This window comes from Lepisma saccharinum, chromosome 14, assembly GCF_977018435.1.
Source record: "Lepisma saccharinum chromosome 14, izLepSacc3.1, whole genome shotgun sequence".
In the NCBI taxonomy this organism is placed as follows: domain Eukaryota; kingdom Metazoa; phylum Arthropoda; class Insecta; order Zygentoma; family Lepismatidae; genus Lepisma; species Lepisma saccharinum.
The window spans coordinates 68,140,857-68,166,669 of record NC_139242.1 but is presented as its reverse complement, the minus strand read 5'-3'; the positions used below and the strand labels follow the sequence as shown (position 1 = coordinate 68,166,669).

The 25,813-nt window shown below is 40.4% G+C and overlaps 1 protein-coding gene across 1 annotated transcript in view; it reads right to left on the bottom strand.

The window, feature by feature from the left end:
- LOC145998602 (FAD-dependent oxidoreductase domain-containing protein 2-like) overlaps window positions 1-25,813 on the bottom strand; it is a 257,130-nt gene that overhangs the window by 131,992 nt on the left and 99,325 nt on the right. Inside the window, exons 3-4 of the mRNA XM_083135051.1 lie at window positions 18,760-18,926; window positions 4,128-4,288 (exon numbers count right to left, since the gene is read on the bottom strand). Coding sequence (XP_082991177.1) covers window positions 4,128-4,288; window positions 18,760-18,926 — 328 coding nt within the window. The remainder of the gene's footprint in view (window positions 1-4,127; window positions 4,289-18,759; window positions 18,927-25,813) is intronic.

Below are 25,813 nucleotides of genomic sequence, written 5' to 3'. Positions count from 1 at the left end.
CTCTATAAGTGTGATATATTCAATAATATGGTTTCTGTATCCAGTGGGTTGGAGATGATTATTCCTGGTTGGGATGGTTCAATATAGAGGAGGGGAGAATCCCTCTTACGCCCTTTAATCTCACCATGCATTAAAATTAATAGATGTATCTTTGTTGGAAATTTTCACATTTCGAACTCTTGATTTTCCGTTCCATTAAATTCAAAATGAGCCCAGAACAAGGTCCAGAGCATTATATGTTTTGGAATTGTTATCTGGTCTTAGGAGCTGTTTTTAAGAAAAAGAAAGAAAGAAAAATAAATTTGTGTGTACTGTTCTAAAATGGAATATTTCCCACGCCTTCACATTATACCTAGGTATAGGCACCTGTGAAGTAGTGTGTGTGTGTGTGTGTGTGTGTGTGTGTGAGAGAGAGAGAGAGAGAGAGAGAGAGAGAGGCTGAATTTTGTACCCCCCAAATGAAAAACGTTCCTGCGCCACTGATTGCCAGTGTCATATATCCATATGAGTAGAAAGGAGAGACTCCGATACATTTATCTTGAAATCATCGTACCAAACAACATTTCTCACAAGTTTGCAATAGCTGCGTGGTAATATTACTCTTCATGCTATCAATACCGACGGTTTGGCCTTTCGCAAGAGACGTGCCAATATAGCCTTGAGATGATTGCGTCATGGATCATCTTGCTGGATTCTTTTACATTCCATGGATACGCCATTCTCAGAAAACAAAGACCTCATAAACTAGATAGTGTTAAAGATAGAACTTAAACTAGGACGTGACAGTATGGTTCTGTTATGTCGGTCGAGATGGAATTAGAGGCGCCATCTTTTCGAATATAAGGATTCTTGTTTTATGTGAACATTTGGCAGTGGGTGGCAGTCACAACGAACGTGTAGGAAGATAGGGATTGTACGAGTTCTAGGCTCATCTTGATATATGACACCGTGACAGCATTTTCAAAATATAGCCAAGACCAGACATGTTCTGATTTGTCACACGAAACCAATCCGCGACAGAATGTTGTAAAATCGATTTTTTTTGTCCCGAGAGTGGTGTATCTTTCAAGGCATAAAATGTACCAACACAGATGAACATTTCATCCAAATATTTTTTATAAGGGGTTAATGTGTATTGACTTACGTTTTTTAGTATTTCTTAAATGTTTGTTCCTATGTTTTGTTTTATACATGTATTTGACACCAGATAGAGACTTTCCCTTCGAGAACGAGACTGAAGTTTGGATATCTACGTACAGTCATGGACACTGGCGGGTTGTAATGAATACATAGACTTTCAATGCAATCGTTACAACCCAGCAGTGTCCGTGACTGTACATGAAATCAAGAATGGGACAGGTATTTCCAACTCGAGACCGAGAACGAGAGGTCTTTCCAACAAGAGTCGAGGCCGAGACTGTCTCATTCACGAGACGAGACGGTATCATCCCTACATGATGGTGGTTAAAAGAACGAAACTAGGGTTTCCTGTGGTGGTCAATTCCTCTCCGTTTCGATACGAACGCATAAATACGTCGTTTCCTGAATCAAAAGGAATTATTGATCGAGCAAATAAGACAACAATAGACATATCATTACGGCTCAACAAGTATCCACTATTCTGAAGCTGTGGCCATTTAGGTGGTGGTTATTACCCTGTAGAACCATCCTTGATGACGTAAGTGTTCATCAGCGCATTTGTGACTGAATGGACTACATCATTAAAACGACAGTCGTTTGTTTTTCTTCTGCTTTTGAATTCCAATTTAGACACGATTATAAACGCAATTCCAGAGTATTGAAGAACTTGCTGCGGAAAAAAAACTGAATGGTGTCTGGTGGTCAACAGATGGAAATTTCTGAACTCATTAGTCTTATGAAAAGGTTAGAGTTCAATTTGGAACACCAAGTGGGTAATTGTAACGTCCTTTCTGGCGTAGATATACACAAGATATTGGGATAATGTGTGCTAGTCTGAGTACTATAAAACACACGAATACTTCACGGCAAGTCTGATATATGAAGCTACATTACCAAATAGTTGCCACCGAAGTATTGAAATTTCCAAACATCACATCTACGTGGGTGAATCAAATATAAACGAGAATTTATTTCTTACTTGCAGGGAAAGTGTGGTGGAGTCCTGTGGCCTTGAGGTGATGATAGTGGGTGTATCTGGAGTCTGTTCCTTCCCTGGAGTCCTTGTCAACTTTTAACATCAGTCAGTAGTACGATACGTGAGCAGGAGGTACACCCGTCCATTGATCAACGCATCATTATCAAATTTCTTACAAACGAAGGGGTAAAACCAAGTGAAATTTTGACCAGACTTCGAGCACAGTTTGGTGAGTCCACCCTTTCAAGGACCCGTGTGTATGAATGGCACAAGATGTTTTTGGGAGGACGGGAAACTGTGGAAAATGAAAGTCATCAACGGCGGCCAAGGAAAAGCATCACTCAAGAAAACATTCAGGCTGTTCAGGACTTGATTGGAGGTGACCGTCGCTTGGCAGTCAGTGAAATTTCATCTGCAGTGGGCATAAGTTATGGTAGTGCTCACACGATCATTCATGAAAACTTGGGCTACAGAAAAATCGTTTCGAGGTGGGTCCCACGCCTCCTCACTGAGGAGCAGAAAAAGGTTCGACTGGAAATCTCTCAAAGGCTCCTGGTTCGTTATGAGAGAGAAGGCGATGAATTTTTGCACTGTCTTGTCACCTGTGATGAAACTTGGGTCCACCACTACACACCAGAGTCAAAACAGGCCAGCAAGGAGTGGCGGAAAAAAGAAGAGTCTGGGCCAGTCAAGGCCAAAAGCCACGCATCAACTGCGAAGATTCTTGCCAAAGTTTTTGGGATTTCAGAGGTGTCATTTTTATTGATTATCTTCATGAAAGAAGAACAGTAAACGCTGCTTACTATTGTCAACTCCTGGAAAGTGTTAAGCCTGCTTATCGGACCAAACGACGTGGTACACCCATCAGAAGTGTTCATGACGACGCCAGTCGTTACACAGCTGGTGCAACACGTGACAAACTGGACGAAATTCATTGGACGCCACTTGAACATCCTCCATACAGTTCAGACTTATCCCCATGAGATTATCACTTGTTTGGACCCCTGAAAGAAGCACTCGAAGGTAAGCGTTTTCAGGATGACGCAGAAGTGGAAGAGTTCGTGTGCAACTGGCTGCACACACGACCGAGAACTTTCTGGGTCAAAGGGATTGCCAAACTCCCTATCCGCTAGCAAAAGTGCATTTCAGTTCACGGGAGCTATGTAGAAAAGTAATTACTTTGTTTTGTACGCGTATTTGTATTTTGTTTCAATAAATTATGAAAAATAAATTCCCGTTTATATTTGATTCACCATAGTAGATATTCTATAAATCTGTTATCGTTATCAAAACGACTATTCTGCCTACATTGAAGCTCCTGTGTGTATCCCACCCGCCCTCAACAGCACTCTCCATTCATGTTAATACTGCCAACCGTTCCACTGTTCTACAACGAAAAATCATCAGAGAAACTAAAGATGCTGTAGACTAGGTTTGACCCTCTGATTCCAAATCTATGCTTAGTTTTCCCCCAGCACGTATAGTTATTGAGATGACACGGAGTTATGAAATTCACTGGGTGCAACGTCTAGAGTTGTGAAAAGCTACGAAAAAATTAATAAAAATTAAGGAATAATTTCATTGCACAGCTAAAGCTACTGTCAGGTCTCATTTTATTAGGAGCTTCTGCGATGGCGTAGTGGTAACGTCGTTGCCTTGTAATCAAGGGACCCCGGGATTGATACCCGGTGGTTGCACATAGCGGATAGAGTCCCATTTTAATCTGTGGGTCCAGTCCCGGTTAGTCTGACTGTGCATAAAGTATAATCAAAACAAAAACTCAAATAAACATTTGGTTTGAAGTGTTTGACCTCCATGCCAAACTTTATTTCACAAACACTATATTGAAGACTACAGCAACAACTTTCATACATGCTAAGTCGTCCAAATGATATCGAAGATAATTAAGAAGAATTGATGTGGAAGAGACAGCCACAAATCCTTGATTGGTCAAAACTTTCGTAGACAGGGATGGGAACAAATGAACGGCTGAGATAAATCTAGAACCTACCTGCATGTATACTCCTTGCCACGCTGGTCGTTCATCGTGAAGAGGCTTTCCACGGAGGACCTTCCTCCCACCCGGCGCACGTTCTTCACTTCGGTGTCAAATATCACCTTCAGTCCGAGTCTTTGCTGATAGTCGCTCAAGTAGCGGACCATATCTTCAGCCTGAAAAGAAGGCAGAGAATTTGCTATGAAATCCGCACAACACTTAACAATATTTAGGACCTTACAATTTATACCATTCCGCAGCGAACACTGAGAATAGTGTTTCAAGTTTTCAGTGTGTTTTTCAAGAGGAGAAGAAGACCACTATACATGTGCAGTGGGCTGAACAAGTATTGCTCGGCAAAGTTTCCATGACTATCTATCAGAGATTGCCTACAGCTTGACATTATGTTTCAATTTTTGAAGCTCTTGTTGTGTAAAACAAGAAAATAAATATAGTGATGGTGATGGGCAACTTGCTTGGAAGTACTCGTGCATCCCATGAAGGAGAGGTTGCATCTTCCATTTTTAGTACTCCCTCTGTCCCATAATTATAGTTCGGTATGCTAAAATGGTAGTACAGGAATTACAGACGAAGAGACAGATGGAAAGCACATGGATGAGGAGAGGCACAGTAGATCAGTCTTCAAGATTGTGAAGAGGAACAACATGACCTTATCGCAACGAGCAACAAATACCGCCCAGATGATTACCAAAAGGGTGCGTTGGGTTGCAACACACCGGTGTGGCACTGTATGCAAACCGGTCTAGCAAAGCACGCTGCAAATCGTTAGTAGAGCACTCCTTCAGTGAGTACGTGTGAGAAGAACGGCCACGAACACACAACCCATGATAGGAAGCGACAGGGGTAGCAAGAACCTCACGGACAGTGAACGACAGGCAGTGTACGAGTTTCTGTTGTAAAACAGTACGGCTGGCGTAGTGAAGAAAGGTGCCATGACAAGTGCGGTCGAAAAATTTCATGTAAGTACGAGAAGAGCACGTCGAATTTGGCAACAGGGGCGGCAATCGTTGAAAAATGGGGCCATTTGTGCTGCGGTTGCATCTCGGATGAAAGGCAAAGTCGAACCAAAGACGAAGGATCTCGCCCTACAACAACTACAGCACCTACCGCTGCGAAAGCGGCAGAATATTCGTTCAATGGCAGTGGCGCTAAACGTTGCTAAGAGTACCATGCACAGGCGTGTGAAGGCAGGAGAGACCAGAGTGCATACGAATGCGCTAAAGCCATTATTGACTGATAGCAACAAGACGGAACGTCTACAAATTTGCCTTGTCAATGCTGGATCCTACCACAGTCGCTTGGCCAATTTGTAATCCTTGAGTAATAAAGTTGTATGACTCATTCCTGTGTTTCATTTTCTTCTTCTGTATACACCAATGTCACAGTTTGAATATCGGACAATTATTATGGGATAACCAACAAAGGTGTACCGGACAATAATTATGGGACAGAGGGAGTAATATTTTACCATATTTTCATGTATCTAGCCCAGAGGTGTATTTATGATTTGATTTCGGAGTTGATTACACGTTCCCATTCGTCAAACTCCACAACTTAGTACTTTCAAAATATAGAGGTAGAACTTCACAGAAAGAAAGTTTTGATGTCAACAAATGATAACCATGATTTTTTTAACTGACTAGAAGACGTTTGTCGGGAGGTAAAATTTGATAACACTCCATAAACTACTGATTTGTAATGTTTTTTAAACAGGAAAATGTTAGAAATAATTTGACGGAAATGACGCTACAGTCTGTCTGCGTTTATCATGACCATTGACGAAAGTACGCACAAGTCAGCTGGACGAGTCCAGTGGAAATATAGGGGTGACGACTGCAAGTGGAACGCAGGTTCCGTTAAAATAGCGTGCTTCTCATAGAACATTGACGTTTCAAGTGCAGTAAAATCTCCGCAGCACAAAGAAAGAGCTAATAAACAACGGAAATACCGATCTGAAACTTAGAGCGAAGTTTCGCCCATGTTTCTACCTACTTTCTTCCCCTTTAAATCTTGGATTCGCCCAATCGAGCTAGTGTCGTCGTCCTGTGTCCAAGAGTATTGGCAAGATATGATTATGAATGGCCGAGAACAAAAACTTAGTTAGCGACTGTTGCCAGCAGAGAAATCCCGTTTCTCTGGACATTCCCACGCTTTTCTCGACGAAGCCCGCTCCAATACCACACGATAACACCCAATCACTCAATCACTAACGACATCGACGAATAAGGGCGTAATCAGGGCAGAGATAGAGTTGTAGCAAGTTTTAATTGGTGGTTTCGAACGCAACGACACGAAATCCTCCAATGCACGCCACCCTCCCCCAATACCCGCGCTTTTGTACGCTAATCACGCAGCAAAAGTTTACAGTAACTTTTCAAATTACCCACAGGAGGAGGCGGGAATTCGCCCAATCACTATGCTTATGAACGAAAACAGACTCGTTATGTATTTAGATCCCTTGTTGGCAATGAGGAAATTATGCAATCTGGTTCTAGATGCCAAAGATTAATGTTTTCTTCCACGTGCTGATTTCGAGCAAACAAATTTTGTAATTTGTTTTTGTTTTAGGATCTGTAATCAGTGAAGAAATTACACCTTTCGTTTTTGGAAGTTACTTCCATCGTCAACAAGTTCATAATTGGCTGGATAAAAGGCGTAACTCTAAAAGTATAGTTTGGGAATAATCAACGAAAACTATCTACACACTGCTTCTCTTGCTAGAATATAACAGTATTCATGTATATTGCAGGGATAGACTTACTTGTATGACTACAACGAGTTTCATGGTTGATGTTTCAATATCGTGCGAGAATAGAGCGTTTCAAGATGTTGAATTACAACCTTCTTCCATAGAAGATTGACTGCGTAAAAATGCTACTCTTAAGCGTGGTTTATCAACACGAATAGCACCAACTCACGGTGCCTCAACATTACTTTTATGGCACCGGAATCGAACTTTGCAATCTTCCAAACCAGTAGCTTAGGCTTCCGTAGAGCATGTGAAGTATGTACAACTAACATAATCTAAGCAAACACTGAAATGAAAGGTGACACACTCAATGTGATCATTAATACCTTTACGACTGAACCGGCACGTTCATGATTAATGAAAAGGATTACCAGTCATTTCCAGTAGATGTAATCAAATACGTGTTCCTTAGCCTCGTACGCACAGAAAGCCTTTTCAACTGATTCTCGATAAGTTCACCCCGAATGACATCTCCCTGGTCCATAAATCGTTAGTCAGTAACTGAGTGTTCTCCTGAACTTTGACCAACAGACTCTCACCCAACTTGGTGCCAAAATCAACCCTTTCTTCCCAGATCCAAAACTCAACTCTCTTCTCTCGATCTCCAAGACAACAATTGATCCTCTCTCCCAAAAACCACAAACTCTTAACCTTTCTCTCCTGCCTCAAGCATTCGTTCATTTCCCTCACTTAACTTCTCCTCCCTTCTCCTCTTACCATTCAAATCTTCCAACAATGCATAATACCTCCTATCAGTGGCAGCGATTAGGGGGAGCGGGGGGGGCAGTTGCTCCCTCAATTTTCGCCACTCTTGCCCCCACATTATGCTAAATCTTATATACAAAGGGAAATGTACTGTTTTTGCCCCCCCAAGTTTTAGCACCTTCCCCCCCCCCCCGGTTTTGGGACCCAATCACCGCCACGGCCAACCTTAGTTGACACATTCTTGACTTTTCTACCAGCTGCAGAGTGACTGAATTTCTGAGCAATGCTAAGGACGATACGTTTTAATTTGAAAATTGATTTTCTCAAAATTTCGGGAGGGCTGCAGCCAATGTATTAAATCTATTGGTGCACCAAAAACACATCGATGCATGTTGATGCACTAGATGGCGTTTTATGGCCTCTGCGAAGAATCACGTTTACAATTTGATACATTTTTGTAGGCATATCATAAGTAGTCATATCGTGTATGATGCAAATGGGTATTTCTTTCTGTTGAGATGCACTTTAATGCATCAGTTGAGCGTCTGACTGCATCTTTCTCGATTATCAAACATTTGGTCTGAGCTACACTTACGCGTCTTTGGTTTTAGATGAGGCATTTACTTTTCTGTGCGTAGAACCAAAATTACCATAAATTGGGCGGTTGTGAAAAATTTTGGTGTTGTTAAGGGGGTGTCAGGGATTGTGTGAATACAACGCTGATTGGAATCCTTGGTTTTGCAGAAGGTTGTGATGGCACAGCGACGCCAGACAGCTTTTTAAGCTGTGCAAAATTGTACGCCTCTTGCCAGAATTGCAGTTTTAAGTTAGGATATTCATACAATGTAAAAATCTTAAGTTAGGTAGGTATTAAATAAACACATACGATTGGTGCAACTCTTCGAAATTCCCTTCCAATTGTCTTTGAACCACGCAAACATTCTCGCAGTTTCAATATCAATCTAGGTGAAATCTGCCTTTGCTTCAAATCAGTCACATCTCAATGATGAAAAGTTATTGAATTTGCGGCTATAAAAAATTGTATACACCTTTGGAATATCCTGTAGCTGTAGTCGTTCCTGAGATATCGAAAATAACGCCGATGGAGACATACGCATTCTTCTTTCCTTTCAGCATTGTCGATTCGTGATTTTCGTGTTTTAAGTCCACTTTATGCACAGTAAAGCTAATCGGGACTGGACCTACTGTTTAAAGTGGGATCCGAACCACTATGCGCCTCCACCGGGTATCGAACCCAGGACCCCTTAATTACAAGGCGACGACGCTACCACAGCGCCATCGTTGTCGATTCGTGAATAAGTAAGTTTAAACATTATAGTTTCGCTTCAAAATACTGATTGAAATTTATGATTCCTGTGGGGCTCGCAAATTCAGATTACCCCCTTTAATAGGGGGTGAGTTTGACGTCATGAAATACGAGAATTTGTAACAGATGGGTGGGAGGCGAAGGATGGATGGGGTTTTCGTTGCGTCAGTGATTTCCTATTACGAGTTTACAATGCACGCAACGCTGATAAAACCCACAACACACCAACGGGAGAGTTGTGGCAATGACGTTGTATTTACAGACGGCGAGAAAGATTTTTGTTGTAGATTGTTCAGTATTTGTACCGCCACAGTGTTAGCGGAGATGCCGCACTCCTCTTTTTTGTTTCAGACTGCACCATGGAAACTTTGTTTATGTGCATTGAACAGGAAAGTACAAAAAAGTCTCGGACTGCTCTTCTCCGTGAGACTACATGCCTGACATCTAGGAGCAAAAGCCTTAAACAGGCTCAGCAGGACCAGGAGACAAATTCAGTTGATTATTTTGAATCTTAGGCTAGGAGGAAAGATTTTTCTGCTATGCACTGACAACGGGTGATTCATTCGTTCATAACATTCTTACGTCTCAGAGTTCCACTTCAAAGAGCTTAGTTATTAACGGTGTCGCCTTGTTATCAAGAGGCTCGGATTCGATTCTAACTGAGAGTACAGTGTAGAAAAGTTTGAATTCGACTCTAAACTATAAATATATAGTGCGATTAGTCTATCTGGGCATAAAATGGACTTGAAACCAAGTTTAACAAATTGAGAGCCCCCTTCATGGGAATAAGAATTAAGTTACATTGCTGTTGTACGGACAACGAAGTTAGTAATAAGGTGTGTTTTATACAGCGTATATTGATACACTTGTAGGTTTAATTGTATCTTCTGTAAATATGCTGTATAAAGAAACAAACTGCCGGAGTACTTAGTGAAGTGAGTGTACTAGTAATGTAGAGATCCAAATAACTAGCAAGGGATTTCAGTTAATGAGTACTCGCAAAATTTATTTGCAAATTCTGCGGAACAATGTGAATAAAGATATTTGCAAATAGCTATTTGTATGCATTTTTGTTATTTTGGTATTCCATGTTGCCTTTCGTCCTACAGTTAATTGAGACGGGTAAGAAAAAGATAATAGGAAGAGAATTCAGATGTGTACTCTAAAAACCCTTAGCTGAGCCAACGAAAGACGAAGCTGATAAGCTAAAAGGATTATTACGCGCACTATTTCAGTCTGATATCATCTTCCATTAAGGAAACATGTCGTTTCCATTAAGAAGTTTGTGTATCCAGTGCACTAATCTGATTTAGCATATGGAACTTGCGTGGTTGTATTTGAAAAGACTTTGTTTGCGTGCAATTGTAGTATATTTCCTAAACGTAAAGTCACGGGGGAAACTACACCACCCTTCACATCAAGTAGGGAAATAAAAAGACCTGTTAATGATTATTTGAGGGTTGGGGGGTGGAGAATTTCTGCTTGAAAGAAGTAAATGTGTACACAATTGGGAATTGAAAGATGTTAAAGATATAGTAAGGGATTGTTGTGCTTCATGCCTTTCCGCAAACGGCTGGTAGCTGCAGTCGCGTTACCCCCTCCATGTAACCTCTTCCCCTCTTACCCTTTCATTGGTCAAGCCCTCCCGACAGAGGCATATATTCCAAGCTATCTAGTCTACCTGCGAAGCCCAGGCTCAGAAGAGAAGAAAAAATGGGTCGAAAAATGTGCATAAAATTGTTCATTTCAATAAAAATATGATTGCATTTCAGGAGTTGGCACACTTATTTCTTACAAGTTGTTACACTAATTTCTTAGGAGTTGGCAATATTGCCCGCTTTTTCTGAAATCCGCAGGGGACTGCGTGAGTTGAGCTTGGCAGTATTTCTTCTATGATGCCGTTAGTGTTGCAAACTCATTGTTACCAGCGTGGCATCTTCCCAGCAATGGGGAATTTTGGAGCGAAACTATTAGAGAAAAGGGTAAAAGTGTTGCTTTTATGACAGAGAAATTCCCCTCTGGGCCAAAAACATCACTTTCCAATAATAGTCGAAAAAGGCCTTCCCTGCAAATATTTGTCCATTCAAATACTATAATATGATTAGATAGCCCAAGGTTTGAACCCAGTATACGCTACTGTCTCGCGAGTCACTACTTGCGCAGATGACTCGTTTTCGTTCGCTTGCTCCACAGACTTTTGGACAGAAAATAACTGAAGAGTTCAATTACACCGTTTAAAATATTTCACTAACATTATATTACACGAGTCAAATGAGAATTAAAGTACAATTGTGGGGCAGATTGCATACAGCTCAAATTTACATGAGGTATCAACTGTTATTTACAAAACTACCTCGAGGCTGCAACACTAATCAGGTGAGTTTCAAAATGCTATTTTTGTCATTTTAAAAATGGGACCTCCTCTATACACTTGCACCAGTGATGAGGGGTGGTTTCCTGTCGACCGCCAACCTAAAACTTGGAGAAATTTCTCGGGAAATGAAAAGCAATATCTCTGTGCATGCTTACCGCACCAGCAAATTTACTAATGGAGGAGAAGGATCGACAATGGCTGCAGTTCGCAGGCAGTTGGGTGGAAAGGCTTTCGCAGTGGCCCATAAGTGACACTCGGACACCAAAGACTTATTCTTCTTGAGGTATACAGACAGTAACTCAAAGTTGGAAATATATGTAGCTCAGCAATAGGTCTGTGCTAAAATGTAGCAAACGTGTGCAACCCTACATACAGAAGTCTACTACATAAGAAACAAGAACATATGAAGTTTTTCACTTGACTCTTCCGCTTGTATAATAACCCTGCACTATGGCATCGGGAGTCTGACGAGCTGTTAGGGCTTTCCTTTTAGGTTGAGAGAAAAAATAATTTGAGGCAAGCACGGCCTTGCTCTTAACACTTTACAACGAATCTTCAGCCCTTTCTGGCCCTTTTCTCCAACACGGCGACGTGCAAGCCTGTCCAATAAAACGGGTAATGAATGGCGGGCAAGCTGTCCAATTTAGACCATGTAATTTTCTGTTATTTTCTGTGCCTTTGTCCGTTGAAGCTCGAATGAAGGCATTGTGCAACAGTTATGAAGCTGGGCCGGCAACATTGTTCTGAATGCCGCATTGTCGCTTGGTCATTAGTCTCCCACACACACTGAACCAACGCTCTATCAGCAGCCGGACCGGAGATTGAAAAACTTTAATTACGCGACGCACAAGAACCTTTCCACTGCTGTGGTCGCCGCATTTTACTCGGAAGGCTTTTATGAGTGCGGGAACTTTTCCAGAAATTTTTCTTCTTCCAACGCGCAGCATATGGTGGAAGCACTACAGTGAAGAAAACATATTTTTCATAAACTTTGGTTTATACTCAGGTTGGACGATCGGGAATGTTCTTGCAGATCCGGACCGCTATGCTCCCATCGGGAATCGAACCCGGAACCTCTTTATTGTAAAGCGACGAGGAAATTTTTATCTTGCTAATGCACACAAGAGGCCAAAATGTCCTAAGAATCCATAAATAATAGGAAAATATCAGTATGAAAAAAGCTCCAGACACCAGCCGTTGTATTCCAGACAGGAAATATCCGAGGAATGCCTTGTCAGACATTACCTAAGCTTACCGGGTCACCAACGGTGTAAACATGTAAACAGGTGTAAACGAGGAAGAAGCTACATGTTACTCACTCGGCATTGCTTAGGCCAAATCCATTGCAATAAATAAGTGGAACAACGGGGGGTGAGGTGCAGTCAGAGAACTTTGGTCAGGCTGTGAGCTTTGGGTAGTACGAGCGAGTGAGACTCTCTACGCATTGTACTGTCTCAAGTAGAACTCCTCACCGCAGAACTTCTCATCGAGCAGACAGGTATACCTTCTCATCATGCTGGTTCAATCCTTGAGAACATAAAACTCAAGTGTTGTGTTTTGCCATACGCATGTGTATTTATCACTTCTCGCACGTTACCATTAAGCTCTCCATGAATAGCGAGTACGCAATTGTTGAGGATGAGTGATGAATGAGCCACACTACCCAGATTCAATCCCAGTTCATTCAGGAACGTTACGATGTGACACTTTACACAAATATGTGTAATTGTTTTGAGTCCAGTAACACACAAAGTGCATAATATGCTAACAGTATAGTGTGGTGCATCAAACTATACTACTTCCCATGATTCTGAAAAACAACGTCGTACCTAACGATAGAGAAAGGTAAGAGAACAGAGTGGGCGGAGCAAATGACGTATAGTGGAATCACATGTAAAAGAACCTGCGCAGACCCGGGTCTCTTATACATCGTACTCCCGCGTGGAGGGGAGGGGCATAGTGGAGCAGGCTTCCTTGTGGCCCGAGTTGAACCGATGGAGGGGAAGGTGCGGAAAGACTTTTGGCCGAAGATTCTGTCGTTTGTGTCGCTCTGTAGTCACGTCCCCCCCCCCCTTACGCGTCATTGGTCGGGCCCTCTCGAGTCACTACTTGCACAAGGGACTAACTTTTTTCCTATCGCTTGCTCCACAGTCTACCGGGACAGAGTGTAGGTTTTAGCGATGAAAAATTGTACAGAGAATGCTACTTTTTCCATTGAAGAGAGAGGACATGATCAGTGGGAGGCAAAGTCAGTATACAGTATGTAACATTCTTATTCGTACACACTGATTTTGAAAGAAAATGCTTTAATATCTGAAAGGAAATACACTCTTTTGAAATTGTTTCTTTACAATTAAATAACTAATATCATTAGGAACATAAAATCTTACCCAAATTCTGTATAACCAATGACAATAATAAATTAAATTAAACTGAAAGAGAAACATGCCATTTTTTGCACAACTTTTCTATTCGTACACTTAATAATATAAAAGAAAAAAGTATATTCAGATCAAATTGACTGACAGTTCTAATACTTTGATGCGTATCCTTCGGCTTTATTTACTGTTTGACACCTGTTTTTCATAGAATTAACTAGTTTCCGGGCTTGGACAACAGTTTACAACTCTTGTTTGGACTTGACGCCTGCTTAATGGACTCGCCTCTTCAAAATTTCCCATAAATGCTCAATGGGATTTAAGTCTGGACTTTGAGCTGGTGTTTGTAGTAGTTTGGTCACATTCCATATTAGCCAATTCATGTTAACTCGCGCCTTATGCTTACTGTCATTGTCTTGTTGGAATCTGTATATAGGGGCATGTCCATTTTTTGGGCACTCTTCTTTACATTGTTCTTCAATATGTCCAAATAGACATATGCATCCATGATACCATCAATAAACTGGATGGTACCAACACCTTTAGACGACATACAGTCCCAAATCATTAATGATCCACCACCGTGTTTAACTGTTGGAACTGTGTTAATGTGATCATTGTCTTTATTTGATTTTCTCCAGACCCTATTTATCCCATCTGACCCATTATATATTAATCTTGAACTCGTCTGACCATATGACACTCTCCCAAAATTCCTGGTCCTTGTAGATGTGCTCTTTCGCGAATGAAAGTATATTCCTGCGATTCACCTTATTTACATACGGCCTCTTTCGTGGTATTCTGCCATGATATCCAGGTTTCCACAAGGCACGTCGGACAGTTTGGTCGGACATCATCTTGCCAGCAACATTTTCTACTAAGGGTCGTAACTGAGGAACACTAGTCGGGGTTTTTTCTATCACTCTTTTTAAAATAAAGCGTTCATCACGTTTATTCAACCGTCTCTCTTTTGGTTTTCTCGGCACATTCTGTGTTAAACCTTCCTCTCTAAATTTGTTTACTATGTATTGAACTGCGGAGTGTGATTTATTGACTGTTTGTCCAATTTTTCTTAACGAATAACCTCTAAGGGCCAAATTTATAATAACATCCTTCAGATCGGAACTAAGTTCCTTCAGCTTGCCCATTTCGAACACGCTGATAGATAGACGATAGGCCTACAACAATACCTACGCCAGCATTCCGCTTGACGGGGAGCGCGCCTGCATGTTCAAACTTGTTACGAAGTTGCAAACTGCACGAAATCGTCCGAATAGCGGTGGCGCTGTATGCGAGGAAGATTGAAACTCTTCCCTGTACGAATAACAATGTTGCATGAAACAGCGTGTTTTTCTTTTCACACAAATTATATGCTCTGTTTATACACTTTGAGCATACATTTTTATTGACATTTGTTGGTGAAACCTTGATTAACATTAATTTCCAGGTACATATGAAAATGATTATATTTACTAGTAGATATGACATTTTTTCCTCGGAAATTCTGTGTGTACGAATAACAATGTTACATACTGTATTTCCCTCTCTGAAGAAAGTTTCGCATAGTGCAGGGCAAAAGCGGCGAAAAGTGGGGGGCAACTGCCCCCTAATCGCCGCCACTGGACATTATCATTGAAAACAAACACAAAATTACAGATTTAATTATGTCAGTTGATGGATCAAGAGTGCATCAACCTTGATTTATTTATTTAATGCAGTGGCATACCATTTACATCAATCTTCGGATGATTTATCACTAATTCATTACAACTTTTGGTCATTCTTCAAACTGGAGATAACTTTACAAAGTTCGTCCGAGATGTCTCTACGTGAAACAACCCAGTTTTAGATATGGTTCTCATTTGAAGCACACGACATTGCAATGCCTTTTTTTGGTGTCAAAGTAAGATAGAAGCTCAGAATACGTCAATTTAGGATACACGTTGTCTTCTTTGTACTTTATATACCACAAGAATATGGACTGAATCATCTTGATATCTCGTATGTGTCCAAGAGCTGCCATATTACCGATGAGTGAACCAACAAGGGATGGATATAAAGTTATTAATATTTGTATTTGTCGTCAGATCTTCCTCGCCTCTATTTATGAATTCCAATTTTTGTTATACGCTTTGATAGCGGGAAATGTTCTATAAAGTATGCGACACCAAGATCCCTGAATTTTGTCACCCTTGTTGCTTGTTTTCCTCCTATTTGATAAAAAAGTTTCTTACGGGTTGAGCGTTTGTTATAGAATATCTACTGGTCAAGAGACGGCATTGTACTGTAAGGACTCAGGTTCGATTTCTAGTCTAGCTACACTTTTCAGCAAGAGTATGTATCCTGTAAAAGATTTCAAGAAAAAGTAAAGTACTCACCGTGCCATGAAAGCACGGGAAGGTGTGGAGGTAGGACTGAGCACGTTCTCGATCGTGGCAATAGTGGGCGTGAAGTGATCAGCACCACACTCTGGTTTTCCTTAATGCCCTCCCTCCAGAACCCATTGCTGAGAGGTTAGGTGAACCGTTTATGCAGGAACATTAAAGGGAAAATTCTTAGCCGGGGAATTGAATCCGCGACAGACGCCCTACTGAAAAGATTAAAGGGTGAGTTTGGTGAAGTAACTGATAAGTTAATTTTAAAGAAAGGGCCACCTTAGTACGAACAAAGCATCACGCTAAGTATTCCAGCATCATCTTTGTCGATAAGGAACTACACGTGCGAATTGCAGCGCATACAAAGAGAAAGATGTAAATGTTGAATTTCTCCAGAATCTGTGTCAAGTCTTGACAAGAAGTTCGTATACGTTTTCGCTTCCAGGAACTTCAATGGAAATCCTTCCCCGGGTCACGTCTACGGCTAAGAATTGGAAGAGATTTCCTTTGGACTCGAGCCTTTGTGCGACCGTCTCCTCTTCGGCATTCAGGTGCGGAGGAAGAGGACGGTGGGATGTGACTGGCTTTAATAACAACGTGCATATTCCGAGATGTCTTCCGTGGCGCTGCAGCCCCGTTCTCTCTCTCTCTCTCTTCCATTCGTCTCCTTTCTACTTTTCCTTTCTCTGTCTCTAGATCTTTCTTTCTTCCTTCCTCCCTTCCGTTTTCTTTCTTCCTTACTTCCGTTTTCTTTCTTTCTATCTTCCTTTTTGATTTCTTCTTTATTTTTCTTTCCACCTTCCATTTTGATTTCTTCCTTCTTTCCTTTCTTTCTTTCTTCCTTCCTTCCTTCTTTATTTATTTCTTCCTTCCTTCTTTCTATATTGATTCCAGCTTTCATCCTTTCTTCCTTCTTTATTGATTCTATCTTTCTTCTTTATCTCATTCTTTCTTTCTTCCTTCTTTCTTTCTTCCACCTTCATTCTTATTTCCTTTCATTCCTTCTCTCTATCTTCCTTCCTTCGTCCTTTCTTCCTTCTTTCATCCTTTCTTCCTTCTTTTTCCAATCTTCCTTCTTTCTCTCATTTATCTATTTTACTATCTTTTAGTCCCATTCTCTGTCCTTCTATTCACTTTCCTCTACTTTGTATTTTTCCTTCTCAACCGCCTGTGTTTCTAACTTTCTCTCTGTTGATCAGCAAAAACAAGCTCGCTAATTACATTGTATTCGATTCACTTGCTCGAAGTTGAAATCTTAAAGAGCTCCGGACTAATCTTAAACAAGAGTACAGTTCAACCAAGATGGGAAGAACCCCTGCAAACTCGCGAATTAAATTGGATTAGTTTTCTCCTATCAATCCCTTTCGCTTGTTTTTTTCTTGTTTTCCAGTTTTTGATTTAAGTTCACTTTATGCATAGACAGGATAATCGGGACTGGATATACAGTTTTAAATGGGATCCGAACCACCTCCACCGGGTATCAAACCTGGGACCCCTTGGTTACAAGGCGAGTATGTCCTTTCTCATGTGCCTGAGTGCCACTGTGTTGCTATGTGTAAAACGTTTTCCCCTTCTTCGCTATCAAAAACCCTAACATCTTAAATATTACGTCTGTACTTTGGCTGTGTTAGGTTTTTCCTTCATGGTATTAGCAGCACTAGAAAATGAATAAAGATGATGATGTAATGAAGAACGTAGCAGACTTTAGCGGCGCATGGGTAGGATTATATGGTAAGTAGCTGATTGCTCGCACCAAAAGAGTTTTCTCTTATTGGTCGAGCTCGCATATAATCGCGTAAGTCTTGAGGTTCGTTCAAACATATTAACTAATACAGCTCCAATTTTGTGATACTGTAGAGTCTTACATATATTACATATATTATATTAATTAATTAATATATTAATAAGCACTATAGAGTCGGGTTAGTTCCGAAACATATGCAGCTGTCCTCGAGAGTCTAGTTAGCAAGCCTACCAACAGTGTAGAGAGTGAGCAAGAGCGTTAGCGATAGGTCAAGAGTTTAGATGACGTCAGGAGCTTGCTTGTTGATTGGATGTTTCGGGAGTTGTGACTCGTTCCCAAGCTGTCAATTCATAACAGCCATTGGTGTTACGGAAATAATCACACTCTACCAGGTGATTTGAGTGCCACCTGTGGGGTCTACTGTGGCTGTGCAGAAAGACAAAGAGCATTATGTAATAGGAGCTTTGTCTGTGACGTCAGGCGTGGCATTGCACTGTGATCTATTTCGCCTGCTTCCAAGGTCCCTCACCATTCCGTGCAAAATCACTAAAATCCGTATCCGGGAAAATGCCACTCTGCCAAGTGCTGATTCCCGTAGCGGGGTGGTTATCACAGCCGGCTACGACGCCAAGGGTCCCGGGTTCGAATCCATGTCTGTGCATGGACGTTCTTTCTGAGTGTCACTTCATTAATTTCGTCATATCGTCACACATCCTCATCTTCGACATTAGCCAAAAGTAGCAAGAGTAAAATAAACCAAATGAATCAACCAATCACAACACTCCTGTGGATGGCGTAGTGGTAATCAAGGGACCCAGAGTTCGATCACATTGTGTACTGGTTCGGATTTCTGAGCATGGAGTATACGTCAAAACAAACCATTACATCTAATCTTCACAAACGAGATTTGTGTGCAAGGAAACTGTCGTTATAACGGTTGTAGAAAATACACTGAGAAAGACTCTTGTACTCACCGACGGGAAGAATTCCTCGGAGTACTGCCTGAACTCCAGCTGAGGGTCGTGGCTCAGCAAAGAGTTCCAGTCGTGGCGCATGTTGAACTCCTTGTTCGTTCTGCCGGTGAAACGTTTGTTGATGGAGATGAGAGTTCTGTGCCGAGGGTACCGCTGGAAGAAGCTGCCTGCAAAGATAGGAATCCTCGCGTTAGACAACAAACAATATCTCCTTATTAAACTATTTATATCAGATCAATCTTCGGAAAGTTACCTTTTTAAAAAGTTACAGCCTTCATAGTATATTGTTGTGATTGTAAGAACTAAATTATGTCACAAGTAGTCAGCAATGCTTGATCATTCATTTTATAGAGGAAAAGGTCTAAATATGGGCCCCCTTTTTTATGTTGTTATTTCCGAATGAAAAAAATTAATATATCAAGCACCTGCCTTTAAAATGCATATCTATGAAATATATACTTAAATGTACGTAATAGCATGTTAAAGTATAGAAGGTCTCCATTTAAAAAAAAACAATTACCAAAAAATGGTAAAATTGTTGTCTAAATATGGACTACTAGTGAGAATATCACAAAAAAGCAATTAAAATTAAAAAGAACAGTCATTTATCGCTAAAACATTATAAAATTCATATTTATGAATAATCTGTTGTTTTGAAAATCACGCGGAATGGGAAAAATCGAAATTAAGAAAAACATCGAAATATTTGTTGAAAATGTGATCTCAACATTAGACCTCATGTCATAGCCTATATTTAGACCATCACGCTATCTTTCTTCTTCAATTTATTTTCGCTCTCTGTGGTACATATTTCACAAACAAATCATGGCATTATAAAAGCCCACATTTGTTTTATGTACTGCTAATATCATAACCTATACAAAGCAGATGAGAATTCAGAAAACGCAGAGTTAAAACATACCTGCAAGAAGTTTTCGGAGGTTGCAATTCTATAACAGCGTCCAAGGCCGAAATTAACCCCCACTATCTCTTGCGAATTGGCGCCGCAACCTTTGTCCTTGACAGATAACCAGTTCCCATAGCCTCTGCCAGGCTGCAGCACCCGGAAGCGCTGATAACTCCAAAACCCATATTTAAACCTTCGCCCATATTTAGACCTTCCTTTCTAATACATCGTAAACACTTTCTCATATTAAACAATGGCTTCTGTAGCCCTACTGGGACGTTACAAATCAATGCAGCAATTTAAAAAAAGTGTTCTCGTGCAATCAGAAAATTACAAAAAGTAACACTCTGTTCCAGTTACAGCTACTTACTTTTACTACAAAGTAACTGTTACTTGCAACTGGTTTACAGTATATTTTTCCAGCCCGGAAAGCAAAATCACCATATCGTGTAAACTCTTCAGCTTACTAGGGATCGTTCTTCAAACTATGCAAGCCTGAAGCACTCGCTGGCATGTTATTGGGAGAGGTATCCTTATAACTATACTGGAGCTCACTCCTAGGAAATAACTACAACGAACACGAAGGTTACACAAGCTTCTATCGACTGGTCCGGCGGGGTCATCTATCTATCTATCTATCTATCTATCTATCTATCTATCTATCTATCTATTTTTTATCTTTATAAAAATGGATGTATGTGTGTGTGTGTGTATGTATGTTTGTTCCGGCATAACTCTCGAACGCTTGGACCGATTTCAACCAAACTTGGTACACGTATCACTTGTACTCTGGAAAGAAATAATGTGGGGGTATGACATCTCTGCCACGGAACCCCTAGGGGTTGGGGGTGGGAAGAGGGTGACATGTAAAAATAATCGAAAACGACCGATATTAGTGTGGAATCTATAGTTTTCGGGGTTGCTAAGATGAATAGTGACACTACGAATGCCGTTCAACTCCAAGTTCACCATCTGTCAGAATGGGGGGTGAGAGGGGGTGAAGAATAAAATGTAAAAAATTTCCTAAATTACCACTATGTGCCTCCACCGGATATCGAACCCGGGAACCCTTCATTACAAGCCGACGACGAGCAGGCCTTTGTGTTAGAATAGCTTGTTGCATGTCACAACGGACATTTCCGTGTCTTAATAAGCCCGTTGACTCTCAATGGGGATTCTCAGAACCCAAATGCACCCGCGACTGTACAAGAAAGCATTCTTTACTTTTATAATTTGTATTCTTGGAAATCAAGTACGACGGAGATTTCGCCCGCTCATTTCCATTTGTCTTCAGAGATTCAGGCTTCAATTCTCAACGAGCACATTTCAGTTGTTTCAGATCAGTTGTTTCTACGCAAAATGTTATTTTGAATTTTGCTTGAACAATGCAAAAATGTGCATCACAAAAGCTCTGGAAAGTTAATCCCCTTTTCTCTCATGAAAGGGAAGGCTGCATTGTTGCATGATAATCGCTTGTTGACATTCAACCTTTCCTCTTTATACCGGATGACGCCTCTTTGTACAATCATTTCCAACACTCGTTTCATTAGACGCTTGGAATGGATAAAGCAAGTTGGAGCTCCATTTACGGTGCGGTATATTCTACGAGAACTATAAACAATGACATTCGAGGAATGAGGAGATAAAGATATCAAAACGTTCTGTGCGGTCGTTGAATTGGGTAAATTTAAATGCAGAAAAAAGGGGGGCGCTTGAACCCTTTTTTTCTTCTTCTTGAGATTCGGGTGTAAGGGGAGACTATTTGAAAAGGCACCCAACAACTCACTTCCACGTAGTACACTCCGGTCGGTGGCGGTGATTAGGGGGGGGGGCGAGGGGGCAATTGCCCCGCCCCATACTTTTTGGCACTATTGCCGCCGCACTCTGCTAAACCTTACGTACGAAGTGAAAGTAAACTGTCCTTGCCCCCCCCATACGTTTTTGCACCTGACCCCCCTAGTTTTGGAACCCAATCGCCGCCACTGACTCCGGTAATTGCAGTCTTGCAGACCAATGAGATTGTGAAGCTTGTGTTGTGTCATCCATATGAGTTTCGATTGTCAATTCATTTCCATTGTCGCGATTGCGACGTTGAATAAATGCAATAAATCAATCAATAAAATGCATTTATGAGGCCCAATAAATTGATTGGTTGATTTGCTTTATTTTACTTCGCTTTTTGTGCCACTTTTAACTAATTTGGAAAGATAGGTATGAGTGATGATATGATGAAATTGATGGACACTCACGAACATCCATGCCCAGGCCGGGATTCGAACCCGGGACACGTGGCGTCGTAGCGTGCAGTGATAAGCACTTCGCAAGGAGGTTGGCTGCGATGAGAATGAAAACAAGTTCTGGACGAACTTAAAGAAACCGGGCTTGAATAGGCGTGTAGCCGCAATGTCCAATTATATGTAGACTCTGTAAGAGCTTTACCTCCAGTGTTAACAGCACAATTCATCCGTGATTCTAAGCATGCAAATTATACTGAAGGGAGGAAATGAATCACAAAGAATTACAGCACACTCTCTTCAGGGTCGAAGCATCTCGCTAACTCTCCACTGAGGTCGCACCTGAGACCCATTTTGTTCTGTTGGAGGTGAGGAAAGGCAGTGGACAGTTCACCTTCCATCTCGTCCTCTTTAACTGAAATATGTTTTTCGGATAGTTAACGTCGAGTTTCTATGGCAACCATTTTTATTTGAGAGGATTTTCATCCTCCGCCCCTCCTGCTGGTGTTCCATGCTAGGGGAAGAATTGTAAGAGGCGATGTCCACACCAATTGCTCCCAGTTACCAACGAGATAAATACTGATGAGGCTGCTTTTATTGCAGTTTCCAGCTCTGGTCGTTCATCTTAACTTGTATCAACATTTGGAGAGAAATATATGTTTATGGCACACTGCTGGGGAAAACCAGCATAGGACGTAGAACTATAAAAGAGTGTACACCGTAGAGCGTCTCAGAATGAGTATTGTTATCTAAGCTTATACTACCTGTCTGCTCTTAGTAAAACTTTCCTAACAGTGAAACATTGAGTGAAACTTCCTCATAAAACGACCCTAAGAAAGTTGTATCTAAAAGAGAAAATTTCGCATAAACTCGAGAAAATTAATGTAGGTACAAAAGAATTCCATCAAATTCGACAAAATTTTGAAGATAAAAGAAAATTTCCTCAAAACTCTAAAATTTTATGCAAAGTTATGAGAAAATTTCCTCAAAATTGTACAAAATGTGTGAAGGTAAACACAAATCTGCAGAATTACAGAACATTTGTGAAAAAGGAATATTTCCTCAAAATCCTAGAATTTTTATGTGAAGGTAAAATAAGTTTTCCTCGAAATCCTAGACAATTTTTGAAGGTAAAGGAAAATATCCTCTAGTTTATAAGGGGTTCGGAGGCCTTCCCCCGGAAATTAAAAAAAAACAACTTAAAAACACTGAGTTTTAGGCCTTTTAGATTTTAAAATGTTAAATTTCCTCGCTTAAGTAAACAAATATTAATTACTATATTGGTTGTCAGTTTTAAAAAAAGAAAAATAGTACGATTATTGCATTTTGCATTTCATTATTTTTTTATTGATACAATACTCGTATTACTTTAAAAAAGTTACGGTACAATAGTAAGCTTCAGAAATTTTAGAAAAATAAATTGAAAAGTTCCTTCGATGCCTCAGCAGTAACTGTTGACTCAACACAAAGTCATTTTACGTTTTTCTTTATTCAAACTGTACACATCAATCAAATCGTCTAAGACCCGCTATTGCGGCGCAATTACCGCAGATGCCATCATGCCAAACGTCAAGATTTGCGGTATGGCTTCATAACAAAAATGTAGTAACTAAACTTAATCATGTGTTATTTTTTTAGTCTTCTTTAAGTTGGGAGGCTAGGCCCCCCTGGCCCCTCCAGAACTCTGCCTATGGCTGCGGGGTTTTGCGGCTTGTAGATCAGGCACTGCCTCGTGGATACATATTTTCAGATTGTGTGGGTGGACTTGCCCATTGATGTTTTCACAGTAAGCGCCCCTGCACGCAATCTTATTTTAGAAGTGGTTCTAGGGCACGTTCTGGGAAAATGATATGAAATGAATCGAGGTGGTCTGTGTAGCACAAAAGGTTTATTTATAAGCGGAACACAAAGAGAAAGAGGAAAAACGATTTGAACAGCTTAAGTTTCTTAGAACTGTCTTGAAACGAAGTTGCTTTTGAGAATACAAACAGGTGAAAATTGTTTCGGAAAACAATATTAAAATTTCGTTTCTCTATTTCCTGATCTGGTTTCTCCTGTACAATGCTCTCTAGATGTAACTTTTTGTTGCCAAATTGTAAAATCATGTTTCGCCTCGTGAATGAGCACATGTTTCTCGTTATCGGTCTCGTCTTGAGTCGAAATGTTCTTTTGATTATCGATGCCTTCCTGATACCCGCCTCTGCCGCATATTATCTCATTTGGAAGCACCCTCTGTACTTGAAACTGACATCTCTTTGTACACGTGAAGATCAGTGTTGGATAGTAACTATACTGTTCGCATTTCGAGCTGGCCGTTGAGAAACAGCGAATCAGCGATCAGTTGAATCTGCTTCGACTGACATCGGGCATGTTCGGGTCGAAGTGTGTTTCTTGTTCTTACTATCAGTTTGTGTTTTCATTAGATTCAAACTATTTCGTGTTTGTTTGAACAAAGTAAATAAATTAGACAGGTGGAAGGGAGTGGAGAATAGTAGCATTGATAAGATAAACTTTTCTTCGCTAGAGAACCTCTATATCCTCTTGTAATAGAGGTCCTATCATAAAAATGAAAGAATAGATTAAAGGATCAAATTTGATGTGTGTCCTTTCGTCAAAATGCATGGAAATCAATATTATACACTTCTTCACTGACAGAAATATGAAAAATAATTGCCCTTGTTCGGGATTGAACCTACGTCTCGCTGATGAAAGTTCTGTACGCTAACGAACACTCTAGCCATAACACCACCTTCTCTTTTTTGTCAGTCAGTCTGTTTCCTTCCTCAACACCTAAAGAACAATATGTATCTTCACTTCTCTGATAATTGTTTTATTGTCTATTAACAGAGATAACGTATGTCAAAAATACATGCATTCTTACTGTGGTTTCACATATCATGCTTTCTATTTACTGATGGAAGTTAAAACTTAGCTTTGTGAGTTTGTTTTTCAATTTTAATTTCAATTTTCCTTTATTAAAGGGCGAGGTTCAGCCTACGGCTGTTCTACCACCTAACCCCGATGGATACATATACATACTAAATACATTCTACATACTAAATGTTTGTACAATAACAAACAAACAAGAAAGATAGAAACATAAAGAAGACGCAAAAAGAACAAATACAAAATTGAGAACAAAGGCTCGTCACACACTAAGAAAAAAAAATTGAAAACAAATATACAAAGGATACATAAATTAATTGACACAATTGTGCTTGGTGTGATATCGTCAAGGGCTGGCAACATGTAAAGGTGAAAAGTAAACAAGCAAAATGAAAATACTTGTTTTTAGGATGTTGGTTCAGCTATTATTCGTAAGTGCTGCAACACAGATATTGTTCATTTGACAAGAGTGGTGTGATGATGTTCTGGGTATTATTATTGTTCAATGCATTACTATAATTGTAAAATATAGAATTTGCAACAATGCAAGAAGTAAAAATATGAAGCAAGTCCGTCAAGTTCGTCCCCAAACAACATGTATACCCTTGATTGTTATACAAGCCGCAGCATTTCAATGTTGATTGGGTTATCTATACACAAGGCGCTTGGTGATCAGACATCGAGGACTTACTTCAATGCTCTTTCAATAGGGTCGTTACAACGCAGAAGTGTAGAAGTGACTGTACCGTGTGTGAGATTTACACTTAAATACAGACTTGATCCTCTTATTCCCTCCTTCACTGATTAAGGAAACACGCAAATTACGAGAAAAGAAAATTTGCTTGGCCTGACAATTCGACAAAAGAAAAGCGAAATAATTATGTGCTCTTCTTGAATTGAACGTACGCATAACTGATGCGGTTCGCTTGACCGTTGTCACAATCCCTTTAATCCCAGATTAAATTTCACGACATTCTGACAGCGTCGAATCTATAATGTTAACCGATTAACAAAATACTTAGCTCTT